The sequence below is a fragment of the Bufo gargarizans genome, chromosome 7 (assembly GCF_014858855.1).
Source record: "Bufo gargarizans isolate SCDJY-AF-19 chromosome 7, ASM1485885v1, whole genome shotgun sequence".
Lineage (NCBI taxonomy): Eukaryota > Metazoa > Chordata > Amphibia > Anura > Bufonidae > Bufo > Bufo gargarizans.
This window is the reverse complement of record NC_058086.1, coordinates 49,763,786-49,789,834: the sequence shown is the minus strand read 5'-3', so window position 1 is coordinate 49,789,834 and position 26,049 is coordinate 49,763,786. Positions and strand designations below refer to the sequence as shown.

General features: G+C 41.9%; 1 protein-coding gene and 1 long non-coding RNA gene across 2 annotated transcripts; both read right to left on the bottom strand.

Moving 5' to 3' along the window:
- Window positions 1-1,240: 1,240 nt before the first annotated feature.
- LOC122944152 (mucin-2-like) lies at window positions 1,241-23,904 on the bottom strand. The gene is made up of 15 exons (XM_044302382.1): window positions 23,869-23,904; window positions 23,753-23,811; window positions 22,807-22,955; window positions 16,093-19,022; window positions 15,691-15,749; window positions 14,739-14,887; window positions 13,722-14,246; window positions 11,580-13,618; window positions 11,185-11,243; window positions 10,258-10,379; window positions 7,157-9,738; window positions 5,973-6,031; window positions 5,417-5,565; window positions 1,344-2,732; window positions 1,241-1,281 (listed from the first exon to the last, which is right to left on the bottom strand). Exons 1-15 carry the CDS (start codon window positions 23,902-23,904, stop codon window positions 1,241-1,243), a joined length of 10,347 nt encoding a protein of 3,448 aa, XP_044158317.1.
- LOC122943706 lies at window positions 10,273-11,650 on the bottom strand. Its single transcript, XR_006390891.1, has 3 exons — window positions 11,580-11,650; window positions 11,185-11,243; window positions 10,273-10,379 (listed from the first exon to the last, which is right to left on the bottom strand). It is a non-coding gene; the product is annotated as an uncharacterized LOC122943706 (long non-coding RNA).
- Window positions 23,905-26,049: the final 2,145 nt, after the last annotated feature.

Here is a 26,049-nt window from a genome sequence, read left to right as displayed (position 1 = left end):
TGGAGCAGCAGCCACACATGTGTGCTTGCACTCTATTCAACTCTATGGAACTGATGGAGATAGTCTAACGTTTGTACTCGGCGACCTCTGGTAGTCCCATAAAGTTTAATGAAGCACAAGGGAAAATGTGTGACTGCCACTTTATTAAAATAGGGGAAACATGATCCACGGGGCTCCAGCGGTCAGACCACCATTGGTCACTGTGATAGTTAGATCCCTTCCAGTAATAGGAGATAAGTGTATGTAATGACACAACATCATAAAGAAAAATGTATCATGACAATATGACATGTGATATAAAGACACTCTAACAATCAAGAGAAAGAAGGGGCCAATTTAGCATTGTGACCCTGTCAGGGATTATTCCCCGCACAATGATGCTGACCGACCCTTTGTAATGATAAGATAAATAAAAATTGATTTGTCACCTCTGTAAATTATCGGTATAATTTCTAGACTATTTGTACACCATTAATCTTCTATCTTGTAAGGTACATTGCTTTAGGGCAATTGTTTTATTGATGCACTTTACTCACCATAAATATATTTTTTTCAATCAGTGTTTATTAAACATTTTGGAGCTTTTTTCTTTGTGCGGCCTTGAGATTCTCTAATAGCAGGCTCTGAATTTTTACTTTGTCCCATCAGGCTTCTCAGCTGATGACTCCTTATCTCTGGTCTCTGACCTCCTAAACACTCATTATAACTCAGTTGTTATCTTACTGATAAGCATGTGGCTTAACTAAGTGTTTGTGAAATTTTAGTAATTTAGAGATAAGGTTTATTAGATGACCAGCACAATGTGAAAGTACAATTCACAAAGCTAGATAGTTAATCCTTTGTGACAAAATAAAGTTTAGCCTAACATGAGTAAAATTATATCACAAAAAAAATTGTCCTCGAAGGGGTATACTGTATAGCATTTCAGAATATGATTATGTTACTTACAGCCTGTTCTATTTCACTCTGTAGTTTCTGGAATTCCTCTGAGCTGCTGTTAGTGAGATTACTGCTAAATTCCACGTCAGGTAGTGTAAAAGTCATATTTGCTTTTGGAGGCCCTGATATTGGCTGAGGCTCTAGGGTAGTTGTAGATGTAGAGGTTGTTAGTTCTGTTGTTTTTAGTTCTGTACTTATAATTGTCTCTGTTGGTGTTGAAAACTGTGTGGTAGTTGAAGCTTGTGGAGTTGTAGTTTCTATAGCTGGAGCCTGTGAAGGTGTTGTATCTTCTGTGGTTGGTTTATTCTGTGAAGTTGTTGTAGCTTCTGTAATTGTTGGTGCCTGTGAAATTGTTGTAGATGCTGTGGTTGTTTCAGCCTGTGAAGTTATTGTAGATTCTTTACTTGTTGTAGTCTGTGAAATCATTGTAGATTCTATGGGTGTTTCAGCCAGGGAAGTTGCTGTCGATTCTGTGGTTGTTGGAGACTGTGAAGTTGTTGTATCTTCTGTGGTTGTTGGAGACTGTGAAGTTATTGTAGATTCTGTGGTTGTTGGAACCTGTAAAGTTGTAGCATTAGTGGTTATTGAAGTCTGTGAAGGTGTTGTAGCGTGTGTGGTTGTTTCAGCTTGTGAAGTTGTTGAAGATTCTGTCATTGTTGTAGTCTGTGAAGTTATTGAAGATTCTATAGATGTTTCAGCCTGGGAAGGTGTTGTAGCTTCTGTGGTTGTTGGAGACTGTGAAGCTGTTGTAGCTTGTATGGTAGTTTGAGCCAGTGAAGTTATTGTAAATTCTATGGGTGTTTCAGCCTGTGAAGTTGCTGTTGCTTCTGAGGTTGTTGGAGACTGTGACATTGTAGTTGATTCTGTGTTTGTTGTAGCCTGTGAAATTGTTGTAGGTTCTGTGGTGGCAGGAGCCTGTGAAGTTGTAGAAGATTCTGTGGTTTTAGCCAGTAAAGGTGTTGTAGCTTCTGTGGTTGTTGAAGCTTGTGAATTTGTTGTAGGTTCTGTGGTTGTCATTATCTCTGTCATTGTTGTAGGCTGTGAAGTTGTTTTTGGTTCTGTGGTTGTCATTGTCTCTGTTGTAGAAGATTGTGTGGTAATTGAAGCTTGTGGAGTTGTAAATTCTGTTGTTGTAGCTTCTGAGGTTGTTGCAGCCTGTGAGGTTGTAGATTCCATGGTTGTTTCAGCCTGTGAAGCTGTTGTAGGTGTGGTGGTGGACAAAGTAGTTGTGGTGGCACCTAGTGTAGTGGTGACCACAGGTGTAGTTGTCACTAATGGTGTTGTGGTGGCACCTGCTGTAGTGGTGACAACAGGTGTAGTGGTGACCAAAGTATTTGTGCTGGCACCTGCTGTAGTGGTGACCAGAGGTACAGTGGTGACCAAAGTACTTGTGGTGGAATCTGGTGTGGTGGAAATCACAGGTGTAGTGGTGACCAAAATATTTGTGGTGGCACCTGCTGTAGGGGTGGCCACAGGTGTAGTGGTCATTAATGGTGTTGTGGTGGTACTTGGCGTAGTGGTGACCTCAGGTGTTGTAGCGACACTCGGTGTAGTTTTAACTCCAGGAGTTGTGATGTTATTTGGTGTGGTTGTAACTTCAAATGTTGTAGTAGTGACTTCATTTGTCGCGGGGGTAACTTCAGATGTTGCAGTGGTAACTCCAGGTGTTGTGGTGGCACTTGGGGTAGTGGTGGCTTCAGGTATGGTAATGCTTGGCGTGGTAGGAACTTCAGATGTTGTTATGACAGATGTCATAGACTGAGAGGTTGTTGGTAGAAAAAATACATTTGTACCTATAAAATATAAAAAAGTTTTCTTAAGGGTACAGGGTGCCTAAAACCATAACATGGCCTGAAATTCTGATAAGGCAATTTTCAGTCTTGAAAATCATAATTAAGTCCAATATTCTGTGCTGATTAATTTTTAATATATCTTTTTGTTTCCAGAAAATCATTTATCTGGTACAAATCTCCAAATCTTCCGTATAGACATATTGCAAAATAATGAAGTACTATCTGCTTGCACCCACCATTAGAGGAGCTCAGAAGCCTATAGACACTGTTGTACACTTAACTCTATAATACTTCAGTATGCAGTAAGTTCCTGAGCTTCCCATAACGATGGCTGTATATATTTCTGCATATCGTAGTCTCACGAGCTCCCTCTAATGGTGGCCGCATATATCTGAATGTATAAATCTCCTGAACTTCCCATAACGATGGCTGTACACATCTGTATATATCTTTATGCCGTAATCTGCTGAGCTCCCTCTAGTGGTGACTGTATATATCTGTATGTAGTAATCTCCTGAACTCCCTCTAGTGGAGGCTGTATATATCTGTATGTAGTAACCTCCTGAGCTCCCTCTAGTGGCGGCTGTATATATCTGTATGTAGTAATCTCCTGAGCTCCCTCTAGTGGCGGCTGTATATATCTGTATGTATTAATCTCATGAGCTCCCTCTAGTGGAGGCTGTATATATCTGTATGTAGTAACCTCCTGAGCTCCCTCTAGTGGCGGCTGTATATATCGGTATGTAGTAATCTCCTGAGCTTTCTCTAGGGGTGACTGTATATATCAGTATGTAGTAATCTCCTGAGCTCCCTCAAGTTGAGGCTGTATATATCTGTATGTAATAACCACCTGAGCTCCCTCTAGTGGTGACTGTATATATCTGAATGTAGTAATCTCCTGAGCTCACCCTAGTGGTGGCTGTATATATCTGTATGTAGTAACCTCCTGAGCTCCCTCTAGTGGAGGCTGTATATATCTGTATGTATTAATCTCCCGAGTTTATCTAGTGGTGTCTGTATATATCTGTATGTAAAAAATCTCCTGAGCTTCCTCTTGTGGTGGCTGCATATATCTGTATGTAGTAACCTCCTGAGCTCCCGCTAGTAGTGGCTGCATATATCTGTATGTAGTAATCTCCTGAGCTCCCTCTAGTGGTGGCTGTATATATCTGTATATAGTAATCTCCTGAGCTTATCTAGTGGTGTCTGTATATATCTGTTTGTAAAAAAAATCTCCTGAGCTTCCTCTTGTGGTGGCTGCATATATCTGTAAGTAGTAACCTCCTGAGCTCCCCCTAGTGGTGGCTGCATATATCTGTATGTAGTAATCTCCTGAGCTCCCTCTAGTGGTGACTGTATATATCTGTATGTAGTAACCTCCTGAGCTCCCGCTAGTGGTGGCTGCATATATCTGTATGTAGTAACCTCCTGAGCTCCCTCTAGTGGAGGCTGTATATATCTGTATGTATTAATCTCCCGAGCTTATCTAGTGGTGTCTGTATATATCTGTATGTAAAAAAACTCCTGAGCTTCCTCTTGTGGTGGCTGCATATATCTGTAAGTAGTAGCCTCCTGAGCTCCCCCTAGTGGTGGCTGCATATATCTGTATGTAGTAATCTCCTGAGCTCCCACTAGTGGTGGCTGTATATATCTGTATGTAGTAATCTCCTGAGCTCCCTCTAGTGGTGGCTGTATATATCTGAATATAGTAATCTCCTAAGCTTATCTAGTGGTGTCTGTATATATCTCTATGTAAAAAATCTCCAGAGCTTCCTCTTGTGGTGGCTGCATATATCTGTATGTAGTAACCTCCTGAGCTCCCCCTAGTGGTGGCTGCATATTTCTGTATGTAGTAATCTCCTGAGCTCCCTCTAGTGGTGGCTGTATATATCTGTATGTAGTAATCTCCTGAGCTCCCTCTTGTGGTGGCTGTATATATCTGTATGTAGTAATCTCCTGAGCTCCCTCTAGTGGTGGCTGCATATATCCTGTATGTAGTAATCTCCTGAGCTCCCTCTAGTGGTGGCTGTATATATCTGTATGTAGTAATCTCCTGAGCTCCCTCTAGTGGTGGCTGTATATATCCGTATGTAGTAATCTCCTGAGCGCCCTCTAGTGGTGGCTGTATATATCTGTATGTCGTAATCTCCTGAGCTCCCTCTAATGGTGGCTGTATATATCTGTATGTAGTAATCTCCTGAGCTCCCTCTAGTGGTGGCTGCATATATCTGTATGTAGTAACCTCCTGAGCTCCCCCTAGTGGTGGCTGCATATATCTGTATGTAGTAATCTCCTGAGCTCCCTCTAGTGGTGGCTGTATATATTTGTGTGTAGTAATCTCCTGAGCTCCCTCTAGTGGTGGCTGTATATATCTGTATGTAGTAATCTCCTGAGCTCCCTCTAGTGGTGACTATATATATATCTGTATGTAGTAATCTCCTGAGCTCCCTCTAGTGGTGGCTGTATATATCTGTATGTAGTAATCTCCTGAGCTCCCTCTAGTGGTGGCTGTATATGTCTTTTATGTTGTAATCTCTCTACTGGTACTCTTGAAGCAGAAATAATGTTATCAATACCTATAGGATATTTGGAGCTCTGTTTCAGTTAAAAAACAAAAAAATCAATACATTGCAAATCATTCTTGTCTAATGCATATGAATGCGTTGAACCAAATCCATTTTTACCATTAAAGTTAATGCTGAAAGGATCCACTGTCAGGTTTCCGAGCATGCCAGTCCTCCTCACTTCATCAAACAAGGCTTGTATATCTGTAATGTTCACCACAGTGCCATTGGGAAAGATGATTTCTAAGACGGTGATCACCGATCCAGGTCTGATAAACATAAGAAAAGACTTAATATATGGAAAATCAGAGAGTCCGTTATACAGAGATTCATGAGTTTATATCAGCAGCCACCACCCTGCAGCTATCATATAGGGCGAGCAATCCTATAATGTTGAAGGATTCCTCTACTTCAAACAATCCACTTTTAATTGAGCAGGTTCCCCCGAGGGAGGAGGTTGTTGCAGGATCCACCTACAATCTGTTTGCATTACTGGGGGCTAATTTCTTGATCAGGGCTCCCTTCCCACAGAGCTGCACAACCCAAAGCTATTATAAAGGGACAATCAGAAGATAATAACATCATAGAGTATATTCACCACCAATGTCCATCTTTGTAAAATGCCCATGTTTTCCTCAGACTATAACATGTCACACATGTCAATGGTTTTACTCACCTGAATGATATTACAGAGACATTCAAATTCCCAAACTTTTGCTGTAGGATATTCTTGATCTGCGGGGAGATGAAATAACAAGAAATGTAACCAATGTACATATAGATCCTGACATCTGTCATCACAGCACGACTGCTGGAGCGGGATTAGGCAAACACTTACGTTTTATCCAGAGGTTAGAGGATAAGTGTCTGATTGGCGGGGTTCTTACCACTTGGCCCAGTCGATCTCAAGGACAGGGGCCCTGTTTTCACCCATTTAAATGGAGCAGCAGCCACACATGTGTGCTTGCACTCTATTCAACTCTATGGAACTGATGGAGATAGTCTAACGGTTGTACTCGGCGACCTCCGGTAGTCCCATAAAGATTAATGAAGCACAAGGGAAAATGTGTGACTGCCACTTTATTCAAATAGGAGAAAACATGATCCACGGGGCTCCAGTGGTCAGACCACCATTGGTCACTGTGATAGTTAGATCCCTTCCAGTAATAGGGGATAAGTGTATGTAATGGCACAACATCATAAAGAAAAATGTATCATGACAATATGACATGATATAAAGACAATCTAACAATCAAGAGAAAGAAGGGGCTAATTTAGCATTGTGACCTTGTCAGGGATTATTCCCCGCACAATGAGGCTGACCGACCCTTTGTAATGATAAGATAAATAAAAATTGATCTGTCACCTCTGTAAATTATCGGTATAATTCCTAGCCTATTTATACACCATCCATCTTCTATCTTGTCAGGTACATTTTACTCACTTTGAGCTATAAATATATTTTTTTCAATCAGTGTTTATTAAACATTTTGGAGATTTTTTCTTTGTGCCGCCTTGAGATTCTCTAGTAGCAGGCTCTGAATTTTTACTTTGTCCCATCAGGCTTCTCAGCTGATGACTCCTTATCTCTGGTCTCTGACCTCCTAAACACTCATTATAACTCAATTCTTATCTTACTGATAAGCATGTGGCTTAACTAAGTGTTTGTGAAATTTTTGTAATTTAGAGATAAGGTTTATTAGATGACCAGCACAATGTGAAAGTTCACAAAGCTAGATAGTTAACCCTTTGTGACAAATTTAATTTTTAGCCCAAAATAAGTAAAATTACATCACAAAAAAAAATTATCCTCGAAGGGGTATACTGTATACCATTTCAGAATATGATTATGTTACTTACAGCCAGTTCTATTTCGCTCTGTAGTTTCTGGAATTCCTCTGAGCTGCTGTTAGTGAGATTACTGCTAAATTCCATGTCAGGTAGTGTAAAAGTCATATTTGCTTTTGGAGGCCCTGATATTGGCTGAGGCTTTATGGTTGTTGTAGATGTAGAGGTTGTTAGTTCTGTTGTTTTTAGTTCTGTACTTATAATTGTCTCTGTTGGTGTTGAAAACTGTGTGGTAGTTGAAGCTTGTGGAATTGTAGTTTCTATTGCTGGAGCCTGTGAAGGTGTTGCATCTTCTGTGGTTGGTTTATTCTGTGAAGGTGTTGTAATTTCTGTAGTTGTTTCAGCCTGTGAAGTTGTTGCAGATTCTGTTGTTGTAGCTTGTGAAACTGTTGTAGATTCTGTGGTTGTTTCAGCCTGTGAAGTTGATGTAGGTTCTGTTGTTGTCTGTGTAGTAGTTGTACGTTCTGTGGTTGGTTCGTCCTGTGTAGTTGATGTAGGTTCTGTGGTTGTTAGGGCCTGGGAAGTTGCACCTTCTGTGGTTGTTGGAGCCTGTGAAGATGTTGCAGCCTCTGTTGTTGTTTCAGCCTGTGAAGTTGTTGTAGATTCTGTTGTTGTTGTTGCCTGTGAAGTAGTTGTAAATTCTGTGGTTGGTTCAGCCTGTGAAGTTGTTGCAGATTCTGTTGTTGTTTCAGCCTCTGTAGTTGATGTAGGTTCTGTGGTTGTTAGGGCCTGGGAAGTTGCACCTTCTGTGGTTGTTGGAGCCTGTGAAGATGTTGTAGCCTCTGTTCTTGTTTCAGCCTGTGAAGTGGTTGTAGATTCTGTTGTTGTTGCCTGTGAAGTAGTTGCAAATTCTGTTGTTGTTTCAGCCTGTAAAGTTGTTGCAGATTCTGTTGTTGTTTCAGCCTGTGAAGTTGATGTAGGTTCTGTGGTTGTTAGGGCCTGGGAAGTTGCACCTTCTGTGGTTGTTGGAGCCTGTGAAGATGTTGTAGCCTCTGTTCTTGTTTCAGCCTGTGAAGTGGTTGTAGATTCTGTTGTTGTAGCCTGTGAAGTAGTTGCAAATTCTGTTGTTGTTTCAGCCTGTAAAGTTGTTGCAGATTCTGTTGTTGTTTCAGCCTGTGAAGTTGATGTAGGTTCTGTGGTTGTTAGGGCCTGGGAAGTTGCACCTTCTGTGGTTGTTGGAGCCTGTGAAGATGTTGCAGCCTCTGTTGTTGTTTCAGCCTGTGAAGTTGTTGTAGATTCTGTTGTTGTTGCTGCCTGTGAAGTAGTTGTAAATTCTGTGGTTGGTTCAGCCTGTGAAGTTGTTGCAGATTCTGTTGTTGTTTCAGCCTCTGTAGTTGATGTAGGTTCTGTGGTTGTTAGGGCCTGGGAAGTTGCACCTTCTGTGGTTGTTGGAGCCTGTGAAGATGTTGTAGCCTCTGTTCTTGTTTCAGCCTGTGAAGTGGTTGTAGATTCTGTTGTTGTTGCCTGTGAAGTAGTTGCAAATTCTGTTGTTGTTTCAGCCTGTGAAGTTGTTGCAGATTCTGTTGTTGCCTGTGAAGTAGTTGTAAATTCTGTGGTTGGTTCAGCCTGTGCAGTTGTTGCAGATTCTGTTGTTGTTTCAGCCTGTGAAGTTGATGTAGGTTCTGTGGTTGTTAGGGCCTGGGAGGTTGCACCTTCTGTGGTTGTTGGAGCCTGTGAAGATGTTGTAGCCTCTGTTCTTGTTTCAGCCTGTGAAGTGGTTGTAGATTCTGTTGTTGTAGCCTGTGAAGTAGTTGCAAATTCTGTTGTTGTTTCAGCCTGTGAAGTTGTTGCAGATTCTGTTGTTGTTTCAGCCTGTAAAGTTGATGTAGGTTCTGTGGTTGTTAGAGCCTGGGAAGTTGCACCTTCTGTGGTTGTTGAAGCCTGTGAAGATGTTGTAGCCTCTGTTGTTATTTCAGCCTGTGAAGTTGTTGTAGATTCTGTTGTTGTTGCCTGTGAAGTAGTTGTAAATTCTGTGGTTGTTTCAGCCTGTGAAGTTGTTGCAGATTCTGTTGTTGTTTCAGCCTGTGAAGTTGATGTAGGTTCTGTGGTTGTTAGGGCCTGGGAAGTTGCACCTTCTGTGGTTGTTGGAGCCTGTGAAGATGTTGTAGCCTCTGTTTTTGTTTCAACCTGTGAAGTGGTTGTAGATTCTGACGTTGTTGTTGCCTGTGAAGTAGTTGTAAATTCTGTGGTTGGTTCAGCCTGTGAAGTTGATGTAGGTTCTGTGGTTGTTAGGGCCTGTGAAGTTGTTTTTTCTGTGGTTGTTGTAGCCTGTGACGTTGTAGGTTCTGTGGTTGTTTCAGATTGTGAATTTGTTGTTGCTTTGGTGGTAGTTAAAACATGTGAAGTGGTAGCTTCTGTGGTTGTTGGAGCCTTTGAAGATGTTGCAGCTTCTGTGGTTATTATAGCCTGTGAAGATGTTGTAAGTTCTGTGGTTATTTCAGCCTGTGAAGTTGTTGAAGCTTCTGTTGTTGTTGGAGCCTCTGACATTGTGGATTTTGTTGCTGATGTCTGTGAAGTTGTTGTAGCTTCTGTGGTTGTCTTTGTCTCTTTTGTTGTCATGGACTGAGTGCTTGTTGGCATCAATAACTGTGTACCTATAAAACATAGAACATACAATACAATAATTATTTAATAGGAAAATTAGAATGATCACTTGTCTTAAAGATATGAGCTGCAAATTACCATACCACTTGCTAGAATTCTGATAAGACAAATGTATCCAGGACTTGTGACTGAAGTAAAATCTGTGCTATATATTACATAATATGACAAAAACCGGCATGGCATCTATTATAACCTGTTTCCAATAAACTCGGACAAGATCTTAGCTCTGAGGACTGACTATATGACATCAAACCTACTGCCAGATCACAGTCAAGATCCTTAAATAAGAATTTATGGCTTGTTCTGAGCCATGAAACAAATATATGAGTCATTACTCATAGTGGTGTCATAGAGATATTACAATATATTAATAATATTATAATATTATCTAAAGCCATTCATGTCTTTGGCCATCAGATAAGACTTCTATTATACCCCTTGTCTAATATTCTATGATGTGTAAGGCTATATCTGTTATTACCATTAAATATGATGCTGAAAGCATCCACTGTCAGGTTTCCGAAGCATGCCAGTCCTCCTCACTTCATCAAACAAGGCTTGAATATCTGCAATAGTCACCACAGTGCCATCGGGAAAGAGGATTTGTAAGATGACGATCACCGATCCAGGGCTGTTAAACATAAGATAATTAACATATATAAGATCAGAGACTCTCATTATACACAGATTCATGAGTTTGTATCAGATGCCCACTACCCTCCCGTCATCATACAGGGACAACAACCCCAGAGCATTAAAGGGATCCTCTACTTTAGGGCTTATTCACATGGTTGTCGTGGTTCCCTTCCGGGCACTGGGGACCGCAATTTGTGGCCCCCGAAGAACGAGCAATGTCCGTGTGGCAGCCGGGACGGATCGAGACCCATTCTATTTGAATGGGTCCGTTATCTGTCCGCACCTCAGAAAAATAGAGCAAGTTCTATTTTTTTGCAGTGCGGAGTCACGGATAGAAACACCACGGAAGCACTGCGTAGTGCTTCCGTGGGGTTTCCGATCCGTGCTTCTGTTCCGTATCTCCGTGATTGCAGACCCATTCAAGTGAATTGGTCCGCATCCGTGATGCGGAGTGCACACGGGCCAGTGCCCGTGTATTGCGGACCCGCCGTATGCGGGCCACAATATGGCCACCGAACCACAACGGCCATGGACAAGACCTTAAGCAGCCCCTTTATCTTGAGCAGACATCCTGGGAGGGCTCATTGTTATATCAACCTACAATATGTTTGCATTACTGGGGGAGTGCATTCCTTGGTCAGGGCCCCTTTCCCACACAGCAACACAAAGCTATCAAAATAGAAAATCACAAGATAATTATATCATAATGTATAGTCACTGCCACTGAGGAATTTTTCAAAAATGTCCACATCCCCCCCCCTCCCCCACATATAACACATCACGTCGGAGGTTTTGCTCACCTGAATGAGATTACAGAGACATTCAAATTCCCATACTTTGTCTGCAGGATATTCTGTATCTAGGGAGACACAAAGTAATGAGAAATAAAACCAATGTATAACAAGTGGAGCCTGACATCTGCCATCACAGCAAGTCTGTAGAGGGATTTCATTACACTATGACTTACTATGTAAAGTGAAACAATAATCAGAAGAAAGAAGGGCCCCCAGCATTTGGTTTGTCACTGTGACCCTGTCAGAGTTCATTCCCCGCACAGTGATGCTGACCCATTGTAAGAATGATAATATAAATAATAGTGTATATGTTGCCTTAGTAAATGATCGGTATAACTTCCGCAGTATATGTACACCATTAAGCTTCCATGCACATCAGGTGTAGTTAAGATGTTACTTACAGTCTGCTCTATTTCTCTTCGTAGTTTCTGGAATCCCTCGGAGCTGCTGTTAGTGAGATCATTGCTAAATTCCATGTCAGGTAGTCTAAAAGTCATATTTGTTTTTAGAGGCTCTGATGGTGGTTGCTCTGTGGATGTTGTAGATGCAGGGGTTGTTGTTAGTTCTGTTGTTGCAGATTCTGTTGTTTCAGCCTGTGAAGTGGTTGTAGATTCTGTTGTTGTTGTAGCCTGTAAAGTAGTTCTAAATTCTGTGGTTGTTTCAGCCTGTGAAGTTGTTGCAGATTCTGTTGTTGTTTCAGCCTGTGCAGTTGATGTAAGTTCTGTGGTTGTTAGGGCCTGTGAAGTTGTTGCATCTTCCGTGGTTGTTGGAGTCTGTAAAGATATTATAGCCTCTGTTGTTGTTTCAGCCTGTGAAGTTGTTGTAGATTCTGTTGTTGTTGTTGCCTGTGAAGTAGTTGAAAATTCTGTGGTTGGTTCAGCCTGTGAAGTTGTTGCAGATTCTGTTGTTTCAGCCTGTGAAGTTGATATAGGTTCTGTGGTTGTTAGGGCCTGGGAAGTTGCACCTTCTGTGGTTGTTGGAGCCTGTGAAGATGTTGTAGTCTCTGTTCTTATTTCAGTCTGTGAAGTGTTTGTAGATTCTGCTGTTGTAGCCTGTGAAGTAGTTGTAAATTCTGTGGTTGTTTCAGCCTGTGAAGTTGTTGCAGATTCTGTTGTTGTTTCAGCCTGTGAAGTTGATGTAGGTTCTGTGGTTGTTATGGCCTGGGAAGTTGCACCTTCTGTGGTTGTTGGAGCCTGTGAAGATGTTGTAGCCTCTGTTGTTGTTTCAGCCTGTGAAGTTGTTGTAGATTCTGTTGTTGTTGTTGACTGTGAAGTAGTTGCATCTTCTGTGGTTGTTGGAGCCTGTGAAGATGTTGTAGCCTCTGTTCTTGTTTCAGCCTGTGAAGTGGTTGTAGATTCTGTTGTTGTAGCCTGTGAAGTAGTTGCAAATTCTGTTGTTGTTTCAGCCTGTGAAGTTGTTGCAGATTCTATTGTTGTTTCAGCCTGTGAAGTTGATGTAGGTTCTGTGGTTGTTAGGGCCTGGGAAGTTGCACCGTCTGTGGTTGTTGGAGCCTGTGAAGATGTTGTAGCCTCTGTTCTTGTTTCAGCCTGTGAAGTTGTTGTAGATTCTGTTGTTGTTGTTGCCTGTGAAGTAGTTGTAAATTCTGTGGTTGGTTCAGCCTGTGAAGTTGTTGCAGATTCTGTTGTTGTTTCAGCCTGTGTAGTTGATGTAGGTTCTGTGGTTGTTATGGCCTGGGAAGTTGCACCTTCTGTGGTTGTTGGAGCCTGTGAAGATGTTGTAGCCTCTGTTCTTGTTTCAGCCTGTGAAGTGGTTGTAGATTCTGTTGTTGTAGCCTGTGAAGTAGTTGCAAATTCTGTTGTTGTTTTAGCCTGTGAAGTTGTTGCAGATTCTGTTGTTGTTTCAGCATGTGAAGTTGATGTAGGTTCTGTGGTTGTTAGGGCCTGGGAAGTTGCACCTTTTGTGGTTGTTGGAGCCTGTGAAGATGTTATAGCCTCTGTTGTTGTTTCAGCCTGTGAAGTTGTTGTAGATTCTGTTGTTGTTGCCTGTGAAGTAGTTGCATCTTCTGTGGTTGTTGGAGCCTGTGAAGATGTAGCCTCTGTTCTTGTTTCAGCCTGTGAAGTGGTTGTAGATTCTGTTGTTGTAGCCTGTGAAGTAGTTGCACCTTCTGTGGTTGTTGGAGCCTGTGAAGATGTTGGAGCCTCTGTTGTTGTTTCAGACTGTGAAGTTGTTGTAGATTCTGTTTTTGTTGCCTGTGAAGTAGTTGTAAATTCTGTGGTTGGTTCAGCCTGTGAAGTTGTTGCAGATTCTGTTGTTGTTTCAGCCTGTGCAGTTGATGTAAGTTCTGTGGTTGTTACGGCCTGGGAAGTTGCACCTTCTGTGGTTGTTGGAGCCTGTGAAGATGTTGTAGCCTCTGTTCTTGTTTCAGCCTGTGAAGTGGTTGTAGATTCTGTTGTTGTTGCCTGTGAAGTAGTTGCAAATTCTGTTGTTGTTTCAGCCCTGTGAAGTTGTTGCAGATTCTGTTGTTGTTTCAGCCTGTGAAGTTGATGTAGGTTCTGTGGTTGTTAGGGCCTGGGAAGTTGCACCTTCTGTGGTTGTTGGAGCCTGTGAAGATGTTGTAGCCTCTGTTGTTGTTTCAGCCTGTGAAGTTGTTGTAGATTCTGTTGTTGTTGTTGCCTGTGAAGTAGTTGTAAATTCTGTGGTTGGTTCAGCCTGTGAAGTTGATGTAGGTTCTGTGGTTGTTAGGGCCTGTGAAGTTGTTTCTTCTTTGGTTGTTGTAGCCTGTGAAGTTGTTGTAGGTTCTGTGGTTGTTTCAGATTGTGAATTTGTTGTTGCTTTGGTGGTAGTTAAAACATGTGAAGTGGTAGCTTCTGTGGTTGTTGGAGCCTGTGAAGATGTTGCAGCTTCTGTGGTTATTATAGCCTGTGAAGATGTTGTAAGTTCCGTGGTTGTTTCAGCCTGTGAAGTTGTTGAAGCTTCTGTTGTTGTTGGAGCCTCTGACATTGTTGATTTTGTTGCTGATGTCTGTGAAGTTGTTGTAGCTTCTGTGGTTGTCTTTGTCTCTGTTGTTGTCATGGACTGAGTGCTTGTTGGCATCAATAACTGTGTACCTATAAAACATAGAACATATAATACAATAATTATTTAATAGGAAAATTAGAATGATCACTTGTCTTAAAGATATGAGCTTCAAATTACCATAACACTTCCTAGAATTCTGATAAGACAAATGTATCCAGGACTTGTGACTGAAGGAAAATCTGTGCTATATATTACATGATATGACAAAAAAACGGCATGGCATCTATTATAACCTGCTTCCTATAAACTCGGACAAGATCTTAGCTCTGAGGACTGATTATATGACATCAAACCTACTGCCGGGACACAGTCAAGATCCTTAAAAGAGAATTTATGACTTGTTCTGAGCCATAAAACAAATATATGAGTCATTACTCATAGTGGTGTCATAGAGATATTGCAATATATTAATAATATTATAATATTATCTAAAGCCATTCATGTCTTTGGCCATCAGATAAGACTTCTATTATACCCCTTGTCTAATATTCTATGATGTGTAAGGCTATATCTGTTATTACCATTAAATGTGATGCTGAAAGCATCCACTGTCAGGTTTCCGAGCATGCCAGTCCTCCTCACTTCATCAAACAAGGCTTGAATATCTGCAGTAGTCACCACAGTGCCATCGGGAAAGAGGATTTGTAAGATGACGATCACCGATCCAGGGCTGATAAACATAAGATAATTAACATATGAGATCAGAGACTCTCATTATACACAGATTCATGAGTTTGTATCAGATGCCCACAACCCTCCCGTCATCATACAGGGACAATAACCCTAGAGCGTTGTTAAAGGGATCCTCTACTTTAGGGCTTATTTACACGGTCGTTGTGGTTCCGTTCCGGGCACTGGGGACCGCAATTTGTGGCCCCCAACGCACGAGCAACATCCGTGTGGCAGCCGGGACGGATCGAGACCCATTCTATTTGAATGGGTCCGTTATCTGTCCGCACCTCAGAAAAATAGAGCAAGTTCTATTTTTTTGCAGTGCGGAGTTACGGATAGAAACACCACGGAAGCACTCCGTAGTGCTTCCGTGAAGTTCCGATCCGTGCTTCCGTTCCGTATCTCCGTGATTGCAGACCCATTCAAGTGAATTGGTCCGCATCCGTGATGCAGAATGCACACGGGCGGGTGCCCATGTATTGCGGACCCGCCGTATGCGGGCCGCAATATCGCCACCAAACCACAACGGCCATGGACAAGCCCTTAAGCAGCCTCTTTATCTTGAGCAGACATCCTGGGAGGGTCATTGTTATATCCACCTATAATCTGTTTGCATTACTGGGGGAGTGTATTCCTTGGTCAGGGCCCCCTTCCCACACAGCAACACAAAGCTATCAAAATAGAAAATCAGAAGATAATTATATCATAAAATATAGTGACTGCCATTGTGTAATTTAGCAAAAATGTCCACATTCCCCCCCCCCCCCCCATATAACACATCACGTCGAAGGTTTTACTCACCTGAATGAGATTACAGAGACATTCAAATTCCCAAACTTTGTCTTTAGGATATTCTGGATCTACAGAGACACAAAGTAATGAGGAATTTAACCAATGTATAACAAGTGGAGCCTGACATCTGCCATCACAGCAAGTCTGTAGAGGGATTTTATTACACTATGACTTACTATGTAAAGTGAAACAATAATCAGAAGATGGAAGAGCCCCCAGCATTTGGTTTGTCACTGTGACCCTGTCAGAGTTCATTCCCCGCACAGTGATGCTGAACCATTGTATGATGATAATATAAATAATAGTGTATATGTTGCCTTTGTAAATTATCGGTATAACTTCCACAGTATATGTACACCATTACGCTTCCATCACGTCAGGTGTAGTTAAAAATATGATTATGTTACTTACAGTCTGCTCTATTTCTCTTCGTAGTTTCTGGAATTCCTCTGAGCTGCTGTTAGTGAGATCATTGCTAAATTCCATGTCAGGTAGTCTAAAAGTCATATTTGTTTTTAGAGGTTCTGATGTTGGTGGTTGCTCTGTGGATGTTGTAGATGCAGGGGTTGTTGTTAGTTCTGTTGTTGCAGATTCTGCTGTTTCAGCCTGTGAAGTGGTTGTAGATTCTGTTGTTGTTGTATCCTGTAAAGTAGTTCTAAATTCTGTGGTTGTTTCAGCCTGTGAAGTTGTTGCAGATTCTGTTGTTGCTTCAGCCTGTGAAGTGGTTGTAAGTTCTGTGGTTGGTTCAGCCTGTGAAGTTGATGTAGGTTCTGTGGTTGTTAGGGCCTGGGAAGTTGTTGCATCTTCCGTGGTTGTTGGAGTCTGTGAAGATATTGTAGTCTCTGTTGTTGTTTCAGCCTGTGAAGTTGTTGTAGATTCTGTTGTTGTTGTTGCCTGTGAAGTAGTTGTAAATTCTGTGGTTGGTTCAGCCTGTAAAGTTGTTGCAGATTCTGTTGTTGTTTCAGCCTGTGAAGTTGATGTAGGTTCTGTGGTTGTTAGGGCCTGGGAAGTTGCACCTTCTGTGGTTGTTGGAGCCTGTGAAGATGTTGTAGCCTCTGTTGTTGTTTCAGCCTGTGAAGTGGTTGTAGATTCTGTTGCTGTAGCCTGTGAAGTAGTTGTAAATTCTGTTGTTGTTTCAGCCTGTGAAGTTGTTGCAGATTCTGTTGTTGTTTCAGCCTGTGAAGTTGATGTAGGTTCTGTGGTTGTTAGGGCCTGGGAAGTTGCACCTTCTGTGGTTGTTGGAGCCTGTGAAGATGTTGTAGCCTCTGTTGTTGTTTCAGCCTGTGAAGTTGTTGTAGATTCTGTTGTTGTTGACTGTGAAGTAGTTGCATCTTCTGTGGTTGTTGGAGCCTGTGAAGATGTTGTAGCCTCTGTTGTTGTTTCAGCCTGTGAAGTTGTTGTAGATTCTGTTGTTGTTGCCTGTGAAGTAGTTGCATCTTCTGTGGTTGTTGGAGCCTGTGAAGATGTTGTAGCCTCTGTTCTTGTTTCAGTCTGTGAAGTGGTTGTAGATTCTGTTGTTGTAGCCTGTAAAGTAGTTGCAAATTCAGTTGTTGTTTCAGCCTGTGAAGTTGTTGCAGATTCTGTTGCTTTAGCCTGTGAAGTTGTTGCAGATTCTGTTGTTGTTTCAGCCTGTGAAGTTGATGTAGGTCCTGTGTTTGTTAGGGCCTGGGAAGTTGCACCTTCTATGGTTGTTTCAGCCTGTGAAGTGGTTGTAGATTCTGTTGTTGTTGTTGCCTGTGAAGTAGTTGTAAATTCTGTGGTTGTTTCAGCATGTGAGGTTGTTGCAGATTCTGTTGTTGTTTCAGCCTGTGAAGTTGATGTAGGTTCTGCGGTTGTTAGGGCCTGAGAAGTTGCACCTTCTGTGGTTGTTGGAGCCGGTGAAGATGTTGTAGCCTCTGTTGTTGTCTCAGCCTGTGAAGTTGTTGTAGATTCTATTGTTGTTGTTGTTGCCTGTGAAGTAGTGGTAAATTCTGTGGTTGGTTCAGCCTGTGAAGTTGTTGCAGATTCTGTTGTTGTTTCAGCCTGTGTAGTTGATGTTGTAGCCTCTGTTGTTGTTTCAGCCTGTGAAGTTGATGTAGGTACTGTGGTTGTTAGGGCCTGGGAAGTTGCACCTTCTGTGGTTGTTGGAGCCTGTGAAGATGTTGTAGCCTCTGTTGTTGTTTCAGCCTGTGAAGTGGTTGTAAATTCTGTTGTTGTAGCTCGTGAAGTAGTTGCAAATTCTGTTGTTGTTTCAGCCGGTGAAGTTGTTGCAGATTCTGTTGTTGTTGTTGCCTGTGAAGTAGTTGCATTTTTTGTGGTTGTTGGAGCCTGTGAATATGTTGTAGCCTCTGTTCTTATTTCAGCCTGTGAAGTGGTTGTAGATTCTGTTGTTGTAGCCTGTGAAATAGTTGCAAATTCTGTTGTTGTTTCAGCCTGTGAAGTTGTTGCCGATTCTGTTGTTGTTTCAGCCTGTGAAGTTGTTGCAGATTCTGCTGTTGTTTCAGCCTGTGAAGTTGATGTAGGTTCTGTGGTTGTTAGGGCCTGTGAAGTTGTTGCAGATTCTGTTGTTGTTTCAGCCTGTGAAGTTGATGTAGGTTCTGTGGTTGTTAGGGCCTCGGAAGTTGCACCATCTGTGGTTGTTGGAGCCTGTGAAGATGTTGTAGCCTCTGTTCTTGTTTCAGTCTGTGAAGTGGTTGTAGATTCTGTTGTTGTAGCCTGTGAAGTAGTTGTAAATTCTGTGGTTGGTTCAGCCTGTGAAGTTGTTGCAGATTCTGTTGTTGTTTCAGCCTGTGAAGTTGATGTAGGTTCTGTGGTTGTTAGGGCCTGGGAAGTTGCACCTTCTGTGGTTGTTGGAGCCTGTGAAGATGTTGTAGCCTCTGTTTTTGTTTCAGCCTGTGAAGTGGTTGTAGATTCTGTTGTTGTTGTTGCCTGTGAAGTAGTTGTAAATTCTATGGTTGGTTCAGCCTGTGAAGTTGATGTAGGTTCTGTGGTTGTTAGGGCCTGTGAAGTAGTTCCTTCTGTGGTTGTTGTAGCCTGTGAAGTTGTTGTAGGTTCTGTGGTTGTTTCAGATTGTGAATTTGTTGTTGCTTTGGTGGTAGTTAAAACATGTGAAGTGGTAGCTTCTGTGGTTGTTGGAGTCTGTGAAGATGTTGCAGCTTCTGTGGTTATTATAGCCTGTGAAGATGTTGTAAGTTCTGTGGTTGTTTCAGCCTGTGAAGTTGTTGAAACTTCTGTTGTTGTTGGAGCCTCTGACATTGTGGATTTTGTTGCTGATGTCTGTGAAGTTGTTGTAGCTTCTATGGTTGTCTTTGTCTCTGTTGTTGTCATGGACTGAGTGCTTGTTGGCATCAATAACTGTGTACCTATAAAACATAGAACATACAATACAATAATTATTTAATAGGAATATTTGAATGATCACTTGTCTTAACCCCTTAAGGACATAGGATGTACCGGTACGCCCTATTTCCCGAGTCCTTAAGGACCAAGGACGTACCGGTACGTCCTAACTTTAAATCGGGATTTCCGGCGCCCCAGGGGTTAATCTAAACAGGATGCCGGCTGAAATCATTCAGCCGGCATCCTGTCACAACGCCAGGGGGGGTCATGTGACCCCCCCGTGTCGGCGATCGCAGCAAACCGCAGGTCAATTCAGACCTGTGGTTTGCTGCGCTTTTTGCAGTTTCTGATCAGAAACTTCAGAGTGCATAAAATCAAGATTTTGCACCACCCCTGCACCCTGCACGATTTTATGGCGGCGGGGGGGTGTCGCAGGTGGTGGGGGCGTTGTGGGAGGCGGGCGGTGCGGCAGGCGGGATCGCGATCCCCCGCCCGCCTTCCCCTGAATAATCGTTGGCGTCTAGTGGGTTATACCAGGGTGCCAGCACATTGCTGGCACCCTGGTATAAACAGCTGACATCGTTGATGCGACCGCTGTATGGAAAGCTTTTAGCATAGATCTGTTCAGCACCATGGACAGCAGGACGCCTGAGCAGGCGTCCTGTTGCCATGGGAACCTTCCCCGTCTGCCACAACTTCGCAGACGGGGAAGGGTGAGGACGGGGCTTCGGGGGGCTGCCAGGGAGCTCCCTCCCTCTCTGATCGGGGGGCTCCTGTGCCTTTGCAGCCCCCAGATGGAGAGGGAGAGATCCCCCAGGCAGCCCCCCAAGCCCCATCATCACCCTTCCCCATCTGCGAAGTTGTGGCAGACGGGGAAGGTTCCCATGGCAACAGGACGCCTGCTCAGGCGTCCTGCTGTCCATGGTGCTGAACAGATCTATGCTAAAAGCATAGATCTGTTCAGTGTAAGTAAAATACAGTACAGAAACCTATATAGCGTTCTGTACTGTATTTTACAGACATCAGACCCACTGGATCTTCAAGAACCAAGTGGGTCTGGGTCAAAAAAATGTAAAAAAAAGTGATAAAAGTTAAGATTAAAAAAAAACATTTATCACTGAATAAAGATTAAAAAAATAAAATACACTACACATATTAGGTATCACCGCGTCCGTAACGACCTGATCTATAAAACGGTCATGTTACTTTCCCCGTACGGTGAACGCCATAAAAATAAAAACTATGAGAAAATTGAAATTTGTCCCACCTTACTTTCCAAAAAAGGTAATAAAAGTGATCAAAAAAGTCGCATGTACGCCAAAATAGTACCAATCAAACCGTCATCTCATCCCGCAAAAAATGAGACCCTACTCAAAATAATCGCCCAAAAACTGAAAAAAACTATGGCTCTTAGACTATGGAAACACTAAAACATGATTTTTTTTTTGTTTCAAAAATAAAATCATTGTGTAAAACTTACATAAATAAAAAAAAAGTATACATATTAGGTATCTCCGTGTCCGTATCGACCGACTCTATAAAAATATCACATGACCTAACCCCTCAGGTGAACACCGTAAAAAAAAAAAAAAAAAAACGGTGTAAAAAAAGCAATTTTTTGCCATCTTACGTCACAAAAAGTGTAATAGCAAGCGATCAAAAAGTCATTTGCACCCCAAAATAGTGTCAATCAAAACGTCATCTCATCCCGCAAAAAATTAGACCCTACTCAAGATAATCGCCCAAAAACTGAAAAAACTATGGCTCTTAGACTATGGAGACACTAAACAATTTTTTGGTTTTAAAAATGAAGTTATTGTATAAAACTTACATAAATAAAATAAATTGTATACATATTAGGTATCGCCGCGTCCGTGACAACCTGCTCTATAAAATTACCACATGATCTAACCTGTGATCTAACCTGTCAGATGAATGTTGTAAATAACAACAAAAAAAAACGTGCCAAAAAAGCTATTTCTTGTTACCTTGCCGCACAAAAAGTGTAATATAGAGCAACCAAAAATCATATGTACCCTAAACTAGTACCAACAATACTGCCACCCTATTCCGTACTTTCTAAAATGGGGTCACTTTTTTGGAGTTTCTACTCTAGGGGTGCATCAGGGGAGCTTCAAATGGGACATGGTGTCAAAAAAACAGTCCAGCAAAATCTGCCTTCCAAAAACCGTATGGCATTCCTTTCCTTCTGCACCCTGCCGTGTGCCCGTACAGCAGTTTACGACCACATATGGGGTGTTTCTGTAAACTACAGAATCAGGGCCATAAATAATGAGTTTTGTTTGGCTGTTAACCCTTGCTTTGTAACTGGAAAAAAAATATTAAAATGGAAAATCTGCCAAAAAAGTGAAATTTTGAAATTGTATCTCTATTTTCCATTAAATCTTGTGCAACACCTAAAGGGTTAACAAAGTTTGTAAAATCAGTTTTGAATACCTTGAGGGGTGTAGTTTCTTAGATGGGGTCAGTTTTATGGAGTTTCTACTGTAGGGGTGCATCAGGGGGCTTCAAATGGGACATGGTGTCAAAAAAACTGTCCAGCAAAATCTGGCTTCCAAAAACCATACGGCGGACCTTTCACTCTACGCCCCGCTGTGTGGCTGTACAGTAGTTTACGGCCACATATGGGGTGTTTCTGTAAACAGCAGAGTCAGGGCAATAAAGATAAAGTCTTGTTTGGCTGTAACCCTTGCTTTGTTAGTGGAAAAAATATGTTAAAATGGAAAATTAGGCAAAAAAATGAAATTCTCAAATTTCATCCCCATTTGCCAATAACTCTTGTGCAACACCTAAAGGGTTAACGAAGTTTGTAAAATCAGTTTTGAATACCTTGAGGGGTGTAGTTTATAGAATGGGGTCATTTTTGGGCGGTTTCTATTATGTAAGACTCGCAAAGTGACTTCAGAGCTGTAGTGGTCCCTAAAAATTGGGTTTTTGTAAATTTCAGAAAAATTTCAAGATTTGCTTTTAAACTTCTAAGCCTTGTAACATCCCCAAAAAATAAAATATCATTCCCAAAATAATTTAAACATGAAGTAGACATATGGGGAATGTTAAGTTATCACAATTTTTGGGGGTATTACTATGTATTACAGAAGTAGAGAAACTGAAACTTTGACATTTGCTAATTTTTCCAAATTTTTGGTAAATTCGGTATTTTATTATGCAAAAAAATTAATTTTTTAGACTTTATTATACCAGTGTCATGAAGTACAATATGTGACGAAAAAAACAATCTCAGAATGGCCTGGATAAGTCAAAGTGTTTTAAAGTTATCAGCACTTAAAGTGATACTGGTCAGATTTTCAAAAAATGGCCTGGTCCTTAAGGTGAAAATGAGCCTGGTCCTTAAGGGGTTAAAGATATGAGCTGCAAATTACCATACCACTTGCTAGAATTCTGATAAGACAAATGTATCCAGGACTTGTAACTGAAGGAAAATCTGTGCTATATATTACATAATATGACAAAAAAAAATGGCATGGCATCTATTATAACCTGTTTCCAATAAACTCGGACAAGATCTTAGCTCTGAGGACTGACTATATGACATCAAACCTACTGCCGGGACACAGTCAAGATCCTTAAAAGAGAATTTATGACTTGTTCTGAGCCATGAAACAAATATATGAGTCATTACTCATAGTGGTGTCATAGAGATATTGCAATATATTAATAATATTATAATATTATCTAAAGCCATTCATGTCTTTGGCCATCAGATAAGACTTGTATTATACCCCTTGTCTAATATTCTATGATGTGTAAGGCTATATCTGTTATTACCATTAAATGCGATGCTGAAAGCATCCACTGTCAGGTTTCCGAGCATGCCAGTCCTCCTCACTTCATCAAACAAGGCTTGAATATCTGCAATAGTCACCACAGTGCCATCGGGAAAGAGGATTTGTAAGATGACGATCACCGATCCAAGGCTGATAAACATAAGATAATTAACATATGAGATCAGAGACTCTCATTATACACAGATTCATGAGTTTGTATCAGATGCCCACTACCCTCCCGTCATCATACAGGGACAACAACCCCAGGAGCGTTAAAGGGATCCTCTACTTTAGGGCTTATTCACAGGGTCGTTGTGGTTCCGTTCCGGGCACTGAGGACCGCACTTTGTGCCCCCCAATGCACGAGCAACGTCCGTGTGGCGGCCGGGACGGATCGAGACCCATTCTATTTGAATGGGTCCGTTATCTGTCTGCACCTCAGAAAAATAGAGCAAGTTCTATTTTTTTGCAGTGTGGAGTCACGGATAGAAACACCACGGAAGCACTCCGTAGTGCTTCCGTGGGGTTCCGATCCATGCTTCCGTTCCGTATCTCCGTGATTGCAGACCCATTCAAGTGAATGGGTCCGCATCCGTGATGCAGAGTGCACACGGGCGGGTGCCCATGTATTGCGGACCTGCCGTATGCGGGCCACAATATGGCCACCGAACCACAACAGCCATGGACAAGCCCTTAAGCAGCCCCTTTATCTTGAGCAGACATCCTGGGAGGGTCATTGTTATATCCACCTACAATCTGTTTGCATTACTAGGGGAGTGTATTCCTTGGTCAGGGCCCCCTTCCCACACAGCAACACAAAGCTATCAAAATAGAAAATCAGAAGATAATTATATCATAAAGTATAGTCACTGTGGAATTTTGCAAAAATGTCGTCGTCGTCGTCCCCCCCTCCCCATATAACACATCACGTCGGAGGTTTTGCTCACCTGAATGAGATTACAGAGACATTCAAATTCCCATACTTTGTCTGTAGGATATTCTGTATCTAGGGAGACACAAAGTAATGAGAAATAAAACCAATGTATAACAAGTGGAGCCTGACATCTGCCATCACAGCAAGTCTGTAGAGGGATTTCATTGCACTATGACTTACTATGTAAAGTGAAAACAATAATCAGAAGAAAGAAGGGCCCCCAGCATTTGGTTTGCAACTGTGACCCTGTCAGAGTTAATTCCCGGCACAGTGATGCTGACCCATTGTAAGAATGATAATATAAATAATAGTGTATATGTTGCCTTAGTAAATGATCGGTATAACTTCCGCAGTATATGTACACCATTAAGCTTCCATCTCGTCAGGTGTAGTTAAGAATATGATTATGTTACTTACAGTCTGCTCTATTTCTCTTCGTAGTTTCTGGAATCCCTCGGAGCTGCTGTTAGTGAGATCATTGCTAAATTCCATGTCAGGTAGTCTAAAAGTCATATTTGTTTTTAGAGGCTCTGATGTTGGTGGTTGCTCTGTGGTTGTTGTAGATGTAGGGGTTGTTGTTAGTTCTGTTGTTGCAGATTCTGTTGTTTCAGCCTGTGAAGTGGTTGTAGATTCTGTTGTTGTTGTAGCCTGTAAAGTAGTTCTAAATTCTGTGGTTGTTTCAGCCTGTGAAGTTGTTGGAGATGCTGTTGTTGTAGCCTGTGAAGTGGTTGTAAGTTCTGTGGTTGGTTCAGCCTGTGAAGTTGATGTAGGTTCTGTGGTTGTTAGGGCCTGTGAAGTTGTTGCACCTTCTGTGGTTGTTGAAGCCTGTGAAGATGTTGTAGCCTCTGTTGTTGTTTCAGCCTGTGAAGTGGTTGTAGATTCTGTTGTTGTTGTAGCCTGTGAAGTAGCTGTAAATTCTGTGGTTGATTCAGCCTGTGAAGTTGATGTAGGTTCTGTGTTTGTTAGGGCCTGTGAAGTTATTGTACCTTCTGTGATTGTTGTAGCCTGTGAAGTTGTTGTAGATTCTGTGTTTGCTTCTGCCTGTGAAGTTGATGTAGGTTCTGTGGTTGTTTCAGCCTGTGAAGTTGTTGTAGTTTCTGTGGTAGTTGGAGAATGTGAAGTAGTTGTAGCTTCTGTTGTTGTAGCCTGTGAAGTAGTTGTAAGTTCTGTGGTTGGTTCAGCCTGTGAAGTTGATGTAGGTTCTGTGGTTGTTAGGATCTGTGACGTTGTTGCATCTTCTGTGGCTGTTTGAGCCTGTGAAGATGATTTAGCCTCTGTTGTTGTTTCAGCCTGTGAAGTGGTTGTAGATTCTGTTGTTGTTGTAGTAGCCTGTGAAGTAGTTGTAAATTCTGTGGTTGTTTCAGACTGTGAAATTGTTGCAGATTCTGTTGTTGTAGCTTGTGAAACATTTGTAGGTTCTGTGGTTGTTTCAGCCTGTGAAGTTGATGTAGGTTCTGTTGTTGTTGTAGTCTGTGTAGTAGTTGTAAGTTCTGTGGTTGGTTCATCCTGTGAAGTTGATGTAGGTTCTGTGGTTGTTAGGGCCTGTGAAGTTGTTGCACCTTCTGTGGTTGTTGTAGCCGGTGAAGTTGTTGTAATTTCTGTTGTTGTTTCAGCCTGTGAAGTTGTTATAGCCTGTAAAGTTGTTGTATCTTCTGTGGTTGTTGGAGCCTGTGAAGTTGTTGTAGCTTCTGTTGTTGTTTCAGACTGTAAGGTTGTTGTAGATTCTGTGATTGTTGAAACCTGTGAAGTTGTTGTAGTTTCTGTGGTAGTTGGAGACTCTGAAGTTGCTATAGCTTCTGTGGTTGTTTCAGCCTGTGAAGCTGTTGTAGCTTCTGTGGTGTTTGCAGCCAGTTCAGTTGCTGTAGCTACTGTGATTGTTTCAGCCTGTGAATTTGTTGCAGATTCTGTTGTTGTTTCAGCCTGTGAAGTGGTTGTAGATTCTGTTGTTGTTGTAGCCTTTGAAGTAGTTGTTTGTGACTCTGTAATTGTAATCTCTGTAGTTATTGAAGACTCTGTGGTTGCTATAAACTCTGTAGTTGTTGAAGACTCTGTGGTTGTTGGAAACACTGTAGTTGTTGGAGATTCTGTAGTTGTTGGAGATTCTGTAGTTGCTGGAGATTCTGTAGTTGTTGGAGACTCTGCAGTTGTTGGAGACTCTGAAATTGTTGGAGAATCTGTAGTTGTTGGTGACTCTGTAGTTGTTGGTGACTCTGTAGTTGTTGGTGACTCTATGGTTGTTGGAGACTCAGTAGTTGTCGGAGATTCTGTAGTTGTTGGAGACTCTGTAGTTGCTGTAATCTCTGTAGTTGT